Source organism: Lygodium microphyllum, chromosome 19, assembly GCF_053477565.2.
Source record: "Lygodium microphyllum isolate KBCC chromosome 19, Lygodium_microphyllum_v1.1.10, whole genome shotgun sequence".
Taxonomy (NCBI): domain Eukaryota; kingdom Viridiplantae; phylum Streptophyta; class Polypodiopsida; order Schizaeales; family Lygodiaceae; genus Lygodium; species Lygodium microphyllum.
Genome location: NC_141153.1, coordinates 58,594,788 through 58,610,411, shown reverse-complemented (window position 1 = coordinate 58,610,411; position 15,624 = coordinate 58,594,788). Strand labels below are relative to the sequence as shown.

Sequence of the window (15,624 nt, the reverse complement as noted above, 5' to 3'; positions counted from 1 at the left end):
AAAGAGAAGTGATGGCGAAGAAATTGGTGATTCAAAACAAAGCTACCCATTTGAGCTCCTTGCTCTATGACAGGTGCAATCCATGACAAGTTACCAATATCCTTTAGTAGGTTGTTCAAGCAATGAGCCATACAATATGAAATTGTGATATTGGAAGTAATGCATACCTCAATGAGTGGCTGCTATGAAAGCTGATAATGAAGCTCTCTTCTTGAGTTGAAGTACATGTCAGTGAAGCTCGTGGAATTCCTGCTCTAATACTTGTTGAAAGGTGGAGCAAGAGTGAGAGCACTAGTGGAAGTAAGAGGATGCAAGAGCTATAGAAGTTCAAGTAAGAGAGAGCAAGACGGTGTGTGGGAACTCCAACAGTCACAATATGTGACCTGCCTTCCCTTATTCTATGTCATAGAAAGAATAAAGAATAAAGTGACAGTGATGGGCGGTTGCCACCTATAGTGTACAAGTGTATGGGGATTGTGTACAAAGTAAATGTAGGGGGATAAGCATAGTGACCCTCAACATAGCGATGCAATGCATGGAAAAGATGGATAGCAGAGACGCCTTGGATGCAAAATCATAGTTATAGGGAACAACCATTTTTGGGTCCCCATTCTTTTTCCTTGTCCCCATTTTCCATTCCCATGCCTACTCTATGTGACTATATAGTCATAGGAAATGGCAATTCATAGCCATTTCCATTCCCTGTCCCCATTTCCTATTCCATGTAACTGTGTGTGACACATAGATGCAAGTGCATTCGTTGAGGCTTGTGAATGCAATGTGGTCATGTATTGTTATATGAATAGAGTGATAGAGAAGCTAGAGGATTGGGTGCTTGATCTGATGCATAAGAGGAGATTCATAATTTGTATGTGACGAGGGGAAACTTGTATAGCTGTCTCGACTCCATTGCATGCTGCAGCTTATGTTTGAGATCCCATATTCCAAGGCTTGGGTCAAGGGTGTGACACAGATGTGGGTGCATCTTGGAGACTTGTTTTGGATCATCTAGTGCTTGATAGAAATGCTGGATGCAAAATCAAAGACCAGCTTTTTACTTATTGATCCCGTTCGTGGCTCATATGGATGTTTTGATGCACATGAAGCATTGAAGATCATTACAAGGTTGGAGCTGCTTTGTGGTGGGAAAACTTTGGTTTTGATGGTCCAAGTTTTAGCCGTTGACAAATTTGTATTCTTAGCCAGGTTTTTAGTTCCTCTTGTGTGGAGCAATTGTGGAGTACTTCTTCTCACATCCCCTCCAAGAAGTGGAACCACCTTGGCATGGTGAGGACCAACAACCTTTTCTTTGTCTTTGTATGTTATGTACAAGTGTAACTGCAAAGGTTGATCCTTTGGAAGAGATGGAAGATGCAAGAAGAGGAGGATGATCAAAATGATGTTCAAATGGAGGATCGCCCATTGACACTCATGATCATGCAGCCAACATTTCCAAAGTAGCTGCAGTACATTTTTCCTCTGAGCAATGATGTGATCACTCAGTTTGAGTCCTCAGTCTTGAGTCTTGACATATCTGAGATGCCCGTGAGCCTTGAGCCTTCTACTACAAAATCAACAGTGTAGGCTTTAGCTTCTATAGTGTATCATTTAGCTTTGTTTTTCAGATCATAACCATTTTTTTCATATAGTACAACCTATATATCATATATGACATGCGAGTTGTATGTGTCGTATAATGCCATTTACTTCAGTCTTCAGTCTTGACTCTTGATCTTCACGGTACATGCTTGTTTTTCATTTATGGTCATAATTTCAATGTTCTTTGAACAATGAATGTTAGCAGTGTGAATTACAATCATGGCTCATAGTTTAAATGTTGTTTTTAAAGATATTGTGACTTTCTTGAGTAACATTATGAAAAGTGGGCAAAATAACCAGAAAGTACATTTTTAATATATCTCTTAAGTGCCGTTTGTTTTGTAGGTGTCTCGAATGAACTTTTGAGGTCTCTCGAATTAGTGCATAAGCAAGGATCACTAGCAAGCCCTAAACATGTCTAGGTTCAAGAGGGCCTCACAAAGCACACCCACCCCTTGAAAGGGATCCATAGACATGCAAAACCCCTCCCAATTCTCTCAAGAAGGTCCTAAGAGGGTTTGCTTGTAGCAAGGTAGAACTTCCTGCACAACAACAGCCTGTGCTTCTTTTTAAAGATATTGTGACTTGTCTTGAGTAATATTATGAAAAGTGGGAAAAATAACCAGAAAGTACATTTTTAATATATCTCTTGAGTGCTGTTTGTTTTGTAGGTGTCTCGAATGAACTTTTGAGGTCTCTCGAATTAGTGCAAAAGCAAGGACCACTAGCAAGCCCTAAACATGTCTAGGTTCAAGAGGGCCTCACAAAGCACAACCCACCCCTTGAAAGGGATCCATAGGCATGCAAAGCCCCTTGCAATCCCCTAAGAGGGTTTGCTTCTAGCAAGGTAGAACTTCCCAGGTACGGATCCATAGGCATGCAAAGCCCCTCGCAATCCCCTAAGAGGGAAAAAAAGAAGGTAACCATGAGCAGTATTGGAGTTGGTGTCACGAGCCTTCTAGTAGCTATAACATACAACTGTAAAAGTGTCTTAGGAGGTTTGTGAGGAGAGAAAATCTGATTGGCCATGTAATGTTGTCTTGTTTCATTTATTCATTTATATGTTACGAGGCTAGGATTTAAAGCTATTGGCACTACTCTTAATAGTTTTTTTAAAGATGGGGAATGTGAGTTGTGTCATACGTTCTGGTTTTGACCTATGCCTTTGTACTAAGTTGTCTTGCATGATATGTTCCTAATTTACAATGTTTTGTAGGAGTTCTCTTGGCCGTTTGTTTTTGATGATTCAACAAGTCTGAATTGAGTTGTCTATATTGTCGTTTCTTTTGGGAAAGATTGTCTTAAAACCATGCTATGCCACTTCCATTAATGTACCAGGATATAAAGTTGTGATGCATGATATGCTCTGAAGTTACTATGTTTCAAAGGTATTCTGTTGGCACTAAACTGACTTCTTTTATGATTCTACAAAATTTTGTAGTTTCTTTGGGAAGGTTTCTGATATATAACAAGCCTTTATGTTGCATGGTGCACTGTAGGTCATGTTTGAGACTGCTTTGTAAGTTTACTGATTGGCAATTTATTGTCTTCTTGTGATATTGTGTAACAAAATCAGGATTCCAAATCCCTCGCACCATTCATAACATATGCCTTATGTGCTGCTAATGAAGCTCTTGAAGATGCAAACTGGCCTCCTCAAGACTCACAAGAACTTGAAAATACAGTATGCAAGCTTTATTTATCTATGGTCGAAATGTTTTCTATACATTTCTAATCTTCAGCATTTGCCTGTTCTTAACCACAGGGAGTGTCGATTGGAGGTGGAATAGGCTGCATAAATGAAATAATGGAAGCCTCAGGCCTTATTTTGCAGCAGGTCCAAAACTAAGTCTTATTTGTCATTATAGATGTAAATTGACAATATCCATTATAGACACAGAAGATGGTTCTTCTATAAACTTACATATAAATCAATTCAGTTAGTTTGCAATATGTTCAATCTGAAAACAAATGTACAGCTATAGATGCAAGAAAAACACAATCTTTATTTAAAGATGCAAAAGATATGTGCGTGCCACAATTATATAGATGTTGAACAACTGTCGATGCATATATCATAAAAGTACTTGTCTTGTTTACAATTCTAGATGCAAAACAAACAAAATTTCTGCTATTTTTGTGACAATTTCAAAGTTAAGCAATTAGGAAATTTGATGCTTTTCATTTTCTCCAAAAGCAGCGTATGAGACGTCTAAGCCCCTTTTTTGTTCCCCGCATTTTAATCAACATGGCAGCTGGACATGTGAGTATGAAGTATGGATTTCAGGTCAGTCGAGTTATGAATCATATTTTTGTTTCTCAAGCCTGCAATGCCAAGATCCACATTTGAACTCTGGAGGGTGATGTTTGTTGGTTTCAACAGGGTCCAAATCATGCGGTAGTAACTGCCTGTGCAACTGGTGCACATTCAATAGGGGATGCCTACCGAATGGTTAGTTTTGGTGATGCAGATGTCATGGTTGCTGGGGGAACAGAGTGCAGCATTGATGCCCTTTCAATTGCAGGATTTGCACGGTATAACTCCCATCTTCTCTTCTTGAATGCCTTTCATCTCTCAAGATGCTTGAGAAACATGATCTTCAAATGAACAAGTAGATGGATCTCAGTCTGGGTTTTTACACAGTTATTTCTTCTCTTAATTTCTGCTTCTCTTTTCTGCGTTGTCTCCTCGTTATTGCCAGGTGTGTATATGTTGGCCTTAATGCAAATTTAGATAGGATTTAGTAACTGGCATTTTTCTTACATGATCGCCCTCGGGGTGTTGCCGGTTCTTCTTATTGCTAATTCTGTGATGTCATTTAGGCTGGAGCTTCAAAAGACATTTGTATGCTTTCTAGGTGGGGGTCCTATGTTGCAGTCTGGTGCTAAGGTTTTCTTGGATTTAAAAATGCTTTGTAAAATCATTCCCTTTTAGTCGACTATTAAGGGCTGGGTTAATTGCCTCTTCATGCTGTAGACAAGCTCAGTTATTGAAATCTTTTTAAATTTTCAATGCAATAAAAAAGATCCATTGCATTCTGCTTTTGTTTTTGTCCCAACAGATCAGTTTACTCCTTAAATGCCAATTATTAGCTATCAATCCACTTAATAAATCTGTTTCCAAAATGCGGTGCTTCTTGTTTTGACATTGCAACAGGGATTGGGACTTATGGTCTCCTTTGCATGCAAGCAAAACAATTGTATGCTTTCTAGGTGGGTTCCCATGTTGCAGTCTGGTGCTAAGGTTTTCTTGGACTTAAAAATGCTTTGTAAAATCATTCCCTTTTAGTCGACTATTAAGGGCTGGGTTAATTGCCTCTTCATGCTGTAGACAAGCTCAGTTACTGAAATCTTTTTGAATTTTCAATGCAATAAAAAAGACCCATCACATTCTGTTTTTATTTTTGTCCCAACAGATCAGTTTGCTCCTTAAATGCCAATTATTAGCTATCAACCCACTTAATAAATCTGTTTCCAAAATGCAATGCTTCTTGTTTTGACATCACAACAGGGATTGGGACTTACGGTCTCCTTTGCATGCAAGCAAAACAATTGTATGCTTTCTAAGTGGGGGTCCCATGTTGCAGTCTGGTGCTAAGGTTTTCTTGGATTAAAAAATGCTTTGTAAAATCATTCCCTTTTAGTTGACTATTAAGAGCTTGGTCAATTGCCTCTTCATGCTGTAGACAAGCTCAGTTATTAAATCTTTTTGAATTTTCAATGCAATAAAAAAGATCCATCGTATTCTGTTTTTATTTTTGTCCCAACAGATCAGTTTACTCCTTAAATGCCGATTATTAGCTATCAATCCACTTAATAAATCTGTTTCCAAAATGTGGTGCTTCTTGTTTTGACATCACAACAGGGATTGGACTGATTGTAGGATACATTTGCTATAATCTTCTTTGTGGATCTCTTCATGTTAAGGTGGCTTTATACATGCAGGGCTAAAGCATTAAGCACAAGATTTAACGATGATCCAGAACATGCTTCAAGGCCATTTGACTCTCAGCGTGATGGATTTGTGTACGTGTAAAACTCTCTTTATTCTGATCCTGAAATAAAAGACGTGTTTTGTTTCTGAAGTTCTCATAATTTCAATAGTTTTGCTCCTTTTTCAGCATAGGTGAGGGTGCAGGCATAATGGTTTTAGAGGTGGGTTTATATGCTAATTAGTCTCAATCCTGAATTTGTCATCATTATTATTTTGCTGGAAAGTTGAGATCAGCATCTTTGTTGAATCTTTGCCATGAAAAATGTAATATCTGCTGTCTCAATCAGGAGTTGGAACATGCAAAAAAACGTGGCGCAAAAGTGTATGCTGAAGTGAGAGGCTATGGCATGTCAGGTAAGTTCTGGATAGGTGCTGATTAAAGCACAATGACATGGCAGTTGCATGTTAATGCAAGCATCCTGCTTGCAGATGACTCCAGCAGCAAACTCACACTTACTGAACTTCTTGGAATCTAAATCTTTAGTAAAAGGATTCATGCTGAATGAATGAGAAAGACACAATTCCTAGGTGCATATTTAAATGGTACTAGATATATCATTGATACCATGTAAACAAGAGTTCTCCAGCAGTGTCGAATATGTTATCCTATTAAGTGCTCTACGAAGGTGGTGACCTGATAACATTGATAAAGCTAATATGGTCAATGATTTCATGTCCAAATACATAATTCTGTTCAGGTGATGCATATCATATTACCCAGCCTGCTGAGGATGGTCAGGGAGCCCTATTGGCTATGCAGCGAGCTCTAAAACAGGTTTGTCAGTTTCAGGTCTGGTCCAAAAGTGGCGTAAAGTTGAATGGTCAACTTTTGTGCTGTGCTCTTTATGTTACTAAGTCTGAAGATGTGCAAAGTTGTCAACTAAAGAGGATCATGTAAACTTGCTAGAATGGTTGTTGGGCTTAAGAAAGAAAAACATCATATCCCAAGCTTCTACTATTGCGAGTGTACGGCAATAAAAATCACTGACCTAGAGTTTGTGAGCAGTTATGCTAAATCTTGTTAATATGAGAGGATTTAGTCGATATACAATAACTTGAATATATAAACGCAATGTGGGAGGTGGAACATCAACTTAAAACCCTTTGATGGACCAGGCAAAAGAAATTTGTGTGTGATAACCCAATCAAGGTTATAATCATTCACTCTAGACCTATTTTAACTTAGCGGATTTCCTGTGAGGTTATTTATAGAATTTTATTTTCTTTGGACAAAACATCATTTTCAATAGACCTTTTTCCATAAGTGATGGGCAAAAAACAGATTTTTTAGTAACCAAACCTATGGGTTGTATGCATAAGGATCTACGTAAAACTAACTGTCATGGGATCGTGACTTTTTAACTTAATGCTCTTGGAATAATTAAGTTGTGCACATGTGTGGTGCACATTTGAGATTAAGTTGAATGTGTCATTGTGATAGGAAAACCCTTGCTTGGGCAGTGGGAGACATTGGCAAAAGTTGTGGACAGATGCTTGGTGAGAGGTCTTGGTCAAGACATTGATAATGCCTTTGGGAATGACTTTTTGTGCTACGGGGGTTAGAGAATTAAAACATTTAATGCGTGAACTAAGACACATGGAAGTTTCAACATTGTCAGGTTCATACAGCTCAGGAATTTAAAATTGGGGCTGGGTAGTGACCAAATTTAGTCTAGAGGCTGGGTTTGCATCTGGAGGTTTGCCACTTGGCATGCAACCATGTTTAGAGCCATGCAAGGCTGGGGAGAGGCCTTTCTGGGTCAGAGACAGCTGCTGAACCACTGTGGGCAGCAGGCAACCTGTTCTGATGGTGAATCTGGAGCATTAGACAGCAGGAAAATCCTAATTTACAGCAGGCGACAGCAGATCTGAATGTTTGGACAGAAGCTGAATCACCTGGGACAGCAGGCGTCCTGGGAAGCAGGCAACTTGATTTCAGGCATCTCCAGGGGCTCGCAGCTCTTTGTTTTGAGGCTGAAACTGCAGCCAGCCTTTCTTCTTATAGAAGGGTGGTGGAACCCTGATTTAGCACTGGTTACAGCTAGCAACAAATTCATAAAATAAAAGATAACTTCAAAATTCAACAGTTCACTGCTTTGGGCTAGAATGCCCTCAAGAAATTGAGACAAATTGACACCTGATTTGGCCCAAAAGCATTGGCACCCTTTGCAGTATTTCTTTTCACATTATTATTCTAAGATCATATATACAATGAAGAGAATGATTGGATCCCCAGAAAGATGGAAGATCCTACCACAAACTCAAGAGATACACCCCCTTCAAGTCTCCACTTCCTCTATTGATTGAGTTAATCTCTTACAAAATTCAGAATATCTTGCTATTCTCTTTCACCTTTAATCTTTAAATCCAATTTGCCCCTTTATTCCATAACTAGGGAAGCCCAAATTGAATCTACTCTAGTTGCATGCAAATCAGCCTTGCTGTTGACCTCCAAAAAACTCACGGAGTATATTGTGCACTATTTAAATTTGCACCACAACTTTCATAGAATACTGAGGTATGGATATATGCACTCTAATGCAGCCATGCATACCCTAAGCCTTGTTGGCTTCAGACTTGGGATTAGCAATTCCCAATTAGCAACACATCAGGTCCAAACTTGAGGCTCAAATCTTGAATTCTCTCTCCAAATTGCACATGCATATTCATAGAGGAGAGAGAAAAAACAGGAGAGGGAATTCTCTGATTTTCAGCCCTAAAACAGTGACCAGCGTTAACTTCAAGCGTAAAATGACGAACAGCATCAGTTATCCTTAATTTGCCCCTTGTTTCTCAACGCTTGGGGAGCCAAATTGTGTCCTTAAAAGTTGCATACAGGTCAGCCTTGCTGTAGATGACCAAATCTCTTCAAATCTGTTGTTAATCTTCCATTTTGCAACAACAATCCTTGATGCATGGCTCATATATTTGGCACATTTTAGAACAACCATGCAAAGCCTAATTTTTTCTTAAATCATGTGCACATTCATTGTAAAGCCCTAACCCCCATGACACCAAAAGTCATTTCAAGGGGCTATTCGGAGTCCTTGACCAAGAGCTGTCACCAAGCACTCCACTGGCATCTGTTCACACTTCTGCCAAAGTTCCCAATCGTTCAAGCTAGGGTTATTTGTTACTGTGTCTAACATTCAACTTAATGTCACATGTGCAGGCTACATGTGCATAACTCAAGTATCCCAACTTAATCTCACATGTGCATGCTACATGCGCATAACTTAAGTATCCAAAGAGCATTAAGTTAGAAATTGATAACCCTACGATAAAAACTATAAAACTCTTTCTTCTCTACTATTTTCCTCTCTCTTCCAAGCCAATTGAAGTCTCTATAGTGGACCTGAGGTGTTTCACCATTGAAATTGCTGACTACTCGTGTCCAAACAGGGAGAATTAGGGTTTATGGCCATCTTAGGATGAAGGACTGTTGCTGTAAATCAGAGGACTCTCCGTAGATTTGAAGAGATTTGACTGCCTACAACAAGATTGGGTTGCATGCAACTGCTAGAGACTCAATTTGGCTCCTTAAGCTATCAAATTCAAGGGACAACTTAAGGAATAGGGTTGCTAGTTGATGTGGATGGTCAATGGTTCCAGAATTGGTAGAGATTGTGCCTTGATAATTGTTGCAAGGGGTGCCACATTTTGGGGTCAATATGTGTCGGCTTGTCTCATTTGCTCGGTAAAATACTGAATTTTAATTATTGATTTATCTACTGCTTGCTGTAATTACTTGTAAATCAAGGATTTACCACCCTTCTCCGCAAGGAAGACTGGCTTCACCAACTATGAACTGTAGACATGAAGAGAAAATGAAACCATCTTTTTAGGCCATTTGAGCTGCTTCCTTCCTATTGTACCTGAAGTTAGCCTTCATTTGAGGCCTTGTTTCTATTTCCTAGAAAGACTTGGGATAGGAAGAGAATTTAGTGCCGCATGAAGAGTCTATGAAATACAATTTACTAAATTGACAATGCTTTGTCATGTGGTGGCATGCTTCTCCAATGCAGCAATGCATGTGCCAAACCTATCATAGTATCGTTTCTTATGCCAATTTTTTCTTTTTGGCAGGTGGACCTGTTATGTCAATCTAGTTTAGACATGGCATGTTGTATGAGCAACCAACAATGCTACAGTGGACTTTTGCTGTGGCATGAAATTCTCATTACAGATAATGTCTCAGTTGAAGGAGCTGAAGGCTAACTTTTAAGTACAAGTAGAAGGAAGGGAATCTGAGATTAGTGTTTCTATTCCTGTAGCAGACCCCAAAGAAAACCTTTTTGATGCTAATTTCCTTTGTCCTCAACTCTTTTGATGGCCTTTTCTTATGGCTATGTAGTGAGGAAGCTCATCTCTTTGTACATATGGTTCAAAGGCCAAGAGATAGAGCAATGGGCATGAAGTGCTGAGAAGTTGAGTGATCTCTTTTTATTTCTGTTGTAAAGATCATCGATTTTGCTCAACTGCTGCTCCTAGCCAATTCCAACTCCCTGGTATTATTTTTCTACTGCTATACATATTTGGTGGGATTCTTTGTGTCACAAAGTTCATCAACAGGACAATCAGACTGAAGGATCTTGCGAAGGTAAGCTTCTTCATTCTTGTGACGTTTTTCTTTACTTGCCTTGGAACTGCTGACCCAAGGCATTCAACAGGTATTGGACAGGAATGTGACAGGATGGAGCTAGAGGGAAAGAGCTGTCATGGAATATAAGGACCAAAGATGTCTAGGGATTTTCCTCCTCGAGCTCCAAAGGCACCACACAACACTACTATGAGACAAGAGACTAGGTTGCCTAGAGGGACCCAGGTAGAGAGCAATGAGTAATTTCTTCCATAGATCAAACTCTACAGTCACTACAAATTCAACAGACACAAATTTTATCCCACCAAACTGTATCTACCCCACACCATGGTATCACACTAGATGGAGCCATTGCGCTTTCCAAGCACAATGATCTCAATGTCCTAGTCCACAACTATGGGCCCATACTGGAGTATGATCAGAGCCATCATTTACCACGTCTCAAACATTGTTCTTATTGTTTGCATTTGCGTTTCTATGCCCGTTTCCATTTCCTAGTTCCCTTAACTATGAATGAAACACCTCAGATACCCTCCTACACCCTCTCCTACTTAGCTTCAGAGACTATTGGATGGGTATTTAAAGCTTTCACCTCAAACTAGTATGTTTTTTATGCCGCATGCTAGAGACATTGCACTTTCCCATGACCACCAATAGCAATAATAGCACAAACAGTCTTTTTGGTACTAATATCATTCTTCTTGGACATAGAAACTCTCAATATGCCTTACCTTCTATTCTAGGGTCAACTTAGGTTGATTCAACTTTTGAGTTTTAAAGCATGAAATTCCATTACCATGCATCACATGGAAGGCTACGTTTGGGGCTTAGGAACATCAGAAGCGGCACCTTTTTTCATCCCTGTCCCCATTCATGTCACTTAATAATCATAGGGAACAGCAATTCTTGGCCATCCCCTATCATTGCCCCTATCCCTATCCCAATCCCCCATCCCAAGGGACTATGCCCACCACTTGTAGACTAAGGTGAATCGCCTCATGATGACTGCCTTGGAACCATTGGATTGTTGTGGCTTGGACATAGCCACCAGATGGTATAGGACTTAAGCTTCCCTCGTTACTTCACACCTATGAGTTTAAAGCAAGCTAAAGAGGTCTTTGATACATCTTTGGTTACACACGTCCCATTGAATAAGGTTATCAAGGCACACACAAACACTAACAAGGCCTCATCATCTCTCTTGCCTACCATGGACATGGTGAGAACATCATAATCAAAGTCTAAATTGAGGTAGTGAGCACCTAGACTCAAAGTAAAACCCCAGCTTATGTGACTAACCTTGTGTCTACACTCGTGTGATTAGCTAGATAGTCCTGCCACTATGCAAGCCACATTCTTGAGATGGCATAGAACTAATAAAGGCTTTCCTTAGCTGTACAACCACACAAGGAAATAACAGAAACTTGGTCCTAAAAAGTGTAAGTAGAGAAGATTCAGCTTATACAGCTCATTGAAGGATGATGGCATGCAATATCAAAGGCATTCCTAGATCTAGAGCTCCACCACTACAATTTATTGGAGTTCAAAACCAGCACTATAGTTCGACTCCTTTAATGCATGCTCATTTGCAGCTCAAGCTTTTTTGTGAATGTTTCAAAATTCTTAACATCAGATGAACCCTTAATGAATGGGAGAGGATTGATGTTTTTTTTTTTGCAAGTGAAATGTGGCTGATTATATTACTAAAAAAAAAACTGATTACAACAGAGTGCTCATGCTCAACAGACTAGCTGGAGCTGATGCAAAGTCACCAATACATCATGATACAAGCCTCTCAGGGCGGTCTAGGAGGGATGGGGGCAAGAAGCCATGGGGGGGGGGGGGGGGGGGTGTTTATATTGCCAAATGGGGCTGCCTGCCTGCATCACAAAGAGCAGACCCTGGCCGCCCCAAGTACGCATGAAGTGACCACGGAGCTCCTGTCGAGCCCTGGACCCGCCCTGCACCTAATCCCATCAGCCGTGGAGGGAGTGGATGATGGAGGTCCAGAGCTCTGCTAAGGTCGCATGTGCTGAAAGTCTCTCTCTGCGCTGAAAGCCTCCTGGCACCATGCCTTCCATATATGCCATCCAGTAAGACTCCCTATGATCTCCCATACCTCTGAGCGGTCTGCTGTGGGCTCCATTACCTAGCGGATGGGTAGAGCCTCCAGACCGACCACTGCGCACGACCTTGCCTCGATCATGAATATCCTGTCCTGCATCCCGATCTCATACAAAAGGTGACGGCCTTGGCTGACTACTTGCCAACAAAAAGCTCCCCATGAGATACACCCAAGGCTGGGTGCTATACGTCGAAGGATACGGCATGCTCCTCTCCACCCGAGTTGGGCCTCCTCACATGACCAAAGGCAGTGCTTTGGGGTTTCCAAAGGCTGCTGGGTGCAGCGCTTACAGCCTTCCTCCTTCTGCATCTGGGCAAGCCAACTTCCCAGCGCCAAACCTCCATGTGCCACGAGCCATAAGAAGTACGACACCCTCCTCGGCCTCCAGCTATCCCATAGGTGGCGCCAGAAGGTCCGTCGAAAGGGCTCCGTGATGCTGTGCTCTGCCCAGTGCCTGCTACGTGATAGCGCCCAGTCCATATCCTCCTACGTCAGTACATGTTTGCCAATCTTGGCAGTGTACTCTAGGAACCTGGGTGTCTTTTTGGCGACCGCAGAGGCCGGCCATAGCCACTCTTCTGGATCCCACTCCAGCTCATCAAGTGGTCTGCCCTCCCAGATCCAAAGGCGCCACTCCTTGAGCACTTGCCAAAAAACATAGGGGTCTAGTGGCCATGTCTTCTCCTGAAGACCCACCACCCGAATCCTCCTCCACAAAAGGGTGGCAATCCCCTCATCTTGCTGCCCTCTGTCAAGGGCCAGACGTCCCCCCTCCTGAATGGTGAAGAAAGTCCCCTACGGGGCGCCACCCACTCTACCTGCCATCTGAAGGGGGATGCGTGCTGGTGAAAACCTAGCTGCCCATGCCTCCCCGGGCTCTATCGCTCTCGTATTGGGGGAGCAAGCCATTCTGGAGGTATTGCTGCGTCTATCTCTCTTCTCCTCAACTCCTCTCTCTCGCAGCTTGATACTCGCTGCAACACCTCCTCGTCCGCCATCCTGTACACCTCCCGCCATGTCTTGATGGTACGAGCCGGGCCAGCCTCCCACCCAGCCCATTGTATGTGGGGGCGCTCACCTATGTGTTCCCCTTCTCGATCTTTGACCTGGAGGCTCCAGATCACCGGCTGACGGTCTATTTCGTCCTGGCAACCTGGGGGGCTTTGGATTAGGGCTTTATGGAGGCCCTGCCACACGCGGAGTAGGCTGTGGAGGAAAGGTGATCTGGGCTGACGTGAAGATCCATCTCAGGGATGGCCTCCACTCACCGCCAAGCCTCGGTTTGCAATCCTGAAGGCCCTCCTACAATAAGACCTTCCAGGTCTGCCCGCCTAGTGTGAGACCGCGGACAACTAGCTTTCCCAAGAGGGCCATACTCTGATACTCTGGGTCTATGATCCCAAGCCCTCCCTCTGACCTATGTCGTATGATGGTCGCCCATGCCACCTTGGCCCTGGAATCCCTGGAGCCATCAGACCTAGACCAAAGGAAATTCCGCACTAGGCGGTGAAGATGCACTATGCACGATGAGGAGAAGCACCGACACGAGGCGATGTACCAGGCCGTCGCTAGGAGGACCTGGTTAACCACCAAGGCTCAACCAACTAGTGAGAGGCGAACCATGCTCCAATAGGTCAGTTTCTTCCGAATAGAATCAAGGACAAGAAGAAATTGTTGGGCAGGAGTGATGTCGAGTCCCACCTGGAACCCTAGGTATCGGATGATCTGCCCTCTGCTCACCCATCTAAATCCCAGGTGGACGCCCCACTCTGTGCTAGAGTCCGGGTCTGTGAGGAAACCAACCGACTTTCGCGAGTTGATTTTTACTCCCGCTGCAACGCAGAACACGTCAAGAGCCAGCCTCATCCTCTCCAGCATCAACTCATCGTCCTCTACGTAGAGGCCTGTGTCATCTGCGTACTCTGAGTCTAACAACTCAATCTCCTCTCTCACTGGAAGTCAAAGGCCGCGTAATCCGCTCACACATGACCTGAGGAAGTGAGACATCGCCTCTCCTAAGAGTAGGAACAGGTATGGGGCCAGTGGGCAGCCCTGTCTAACTGATCTCTCCAGCCGAAACTCCTCCCCTCGCCTTCTGCCTATGAGAACCCTGCTGGTGGCCGATTTGTACAGGCCAGAGACCCCACGAATCCAAGCGTGGGGGAATCCCAACTTCACCATGGTGCCCTCTAGGAAATCCCAGTCCACCTTGTCATAAGCTTTCTTGAAATCCAAGAGTGGTACTGCCAGTCTTTGCCCACTGTGCTGAGCCTACTCTGTCACCTCAAAGAAGGTAAATACACTGTCTAGGATGCTCCTATCCTGGACAAAGCCTGTTTGTGTGTCATGAATGATATCTTGAAGCACGGGGCGTAATCGCCTACCAATCATCTTTGCCAGTGCCTTATAGGCTACTGACAATAAGGTGATCGGTCTCCACTGGGAGAGCTCCAACCGGTCTCCCTCTTTGGGGAGAAGACTGATAAGGCCTGCCGAGAGATTCCTTGGCATCTGTCCTAAGGTGAAGATCTCCTGGAAAGCGCTCAGTAGGGAGTCCTTCACCACTTCCTAGTAGGTAGTGAAGAAGGCCTTAGAGAGGTCATCCTCCCCGGGCATTTCTGCCCACCCTGTGTATGGAAAGCCCTCAGTAGGGAGTCCTTCACCACTTCCTAGTAGGTAGTGAAGAAGGCCTTAGAGAGGCCATCCTCCCCGGGCATTTCTGCCCATCCTGTGTATGGAAAGCCTCCTCTAGTTCCTTCTCTGTGAAGGGGGCTAGGAGAGAGTGTCCCATCTCCTCTGTGACGAGGGACGGGATGTGATCCCATACCTGCTGTCTACATCTCTGTCCTCTAGCTGAAGCTGTCTCCTGCTGGAAAAGGCACGTGTAATAGTCGATGGCAATCTCCATCACCTCATCTGGGCTAGAACGGGTCCTCCCATATTGATCCCGAAGGTTGCGTATCTGCTTTCCCGCGATGCGGGGCTGGTACACTTGGAAGAACTCCCTGCACATCATGTCCCCCTTCCGCGCCCAAAAGGCTGCTGAGGTGCGGAAAGAGAGCTCCGAGCGCCTGTCCTTAGGCCAGCAATGGCTGCACGTGCGCGCACCTCTTGTGCGCGGAGGGTGGGATCCCCTGGTGCCTCCTGCAATAATCTCTGCGTGGCTGTAAGGTCCTGCCTGAGTGCTCTCTCCTCCCAACACTACTGCCTGGCCTGTATGGCTGCCTCTTGGCAAATTCTGCTTGACTCGGCTAGGACCTCTGCAACCTCCTCTGCTATCTGGTCCCTCCTGTCCTATCCGGTCCC

At 43.4% G+C, this 15,624-nt stretch overlaps 1 protein-coding gene across 2 annotated transcripts in view; it reads left to right on the top strand.

The window, feature by feature from the left end:
* LOC148019920 (Beta-ketoacyl synthase) overlaps positions 1-15,624 on the top strand; it is a 112,001-nt gene that overhangs the window by 79,067 nt on the left and 17,310 nt on the right. The window contains exons 3-10 of one of the 2 annotated variants that reach the window (XM_087700130.1): positions 3,176-3,283; positions 3,365-3,436; positions 3,797-3,886; positions 3,983-4,134; positions 5,545-5,625; positions 5,721-5,754; positions 5,881-5,947; positions 6,292-6,368. In XM_087700130.1, the coding sequence (XP_087556256.1) occupies positions 3,176-3,283; positions 3,365-3,436; positions 3,797-3,886; positions 3,983-4,134; positions 5,545-5,625; positions 5,721-5,754; positions 5,881-5,947; positions 6,292-6,368 (681 nt within the window). The remainder of the gene's footprint in view (positions 1-3,175; positions 3,284-3,364; positions 3,437-3,796; positions 3,887-3,982; positions 4,135-5,544; positions 5,626-5,720; positions 5,755-5,880; positions 5,948-6,291; positions 6,369-15,624) is intronic. The other variant, XM_087700132.1, reaches the window with a different exon arrangement.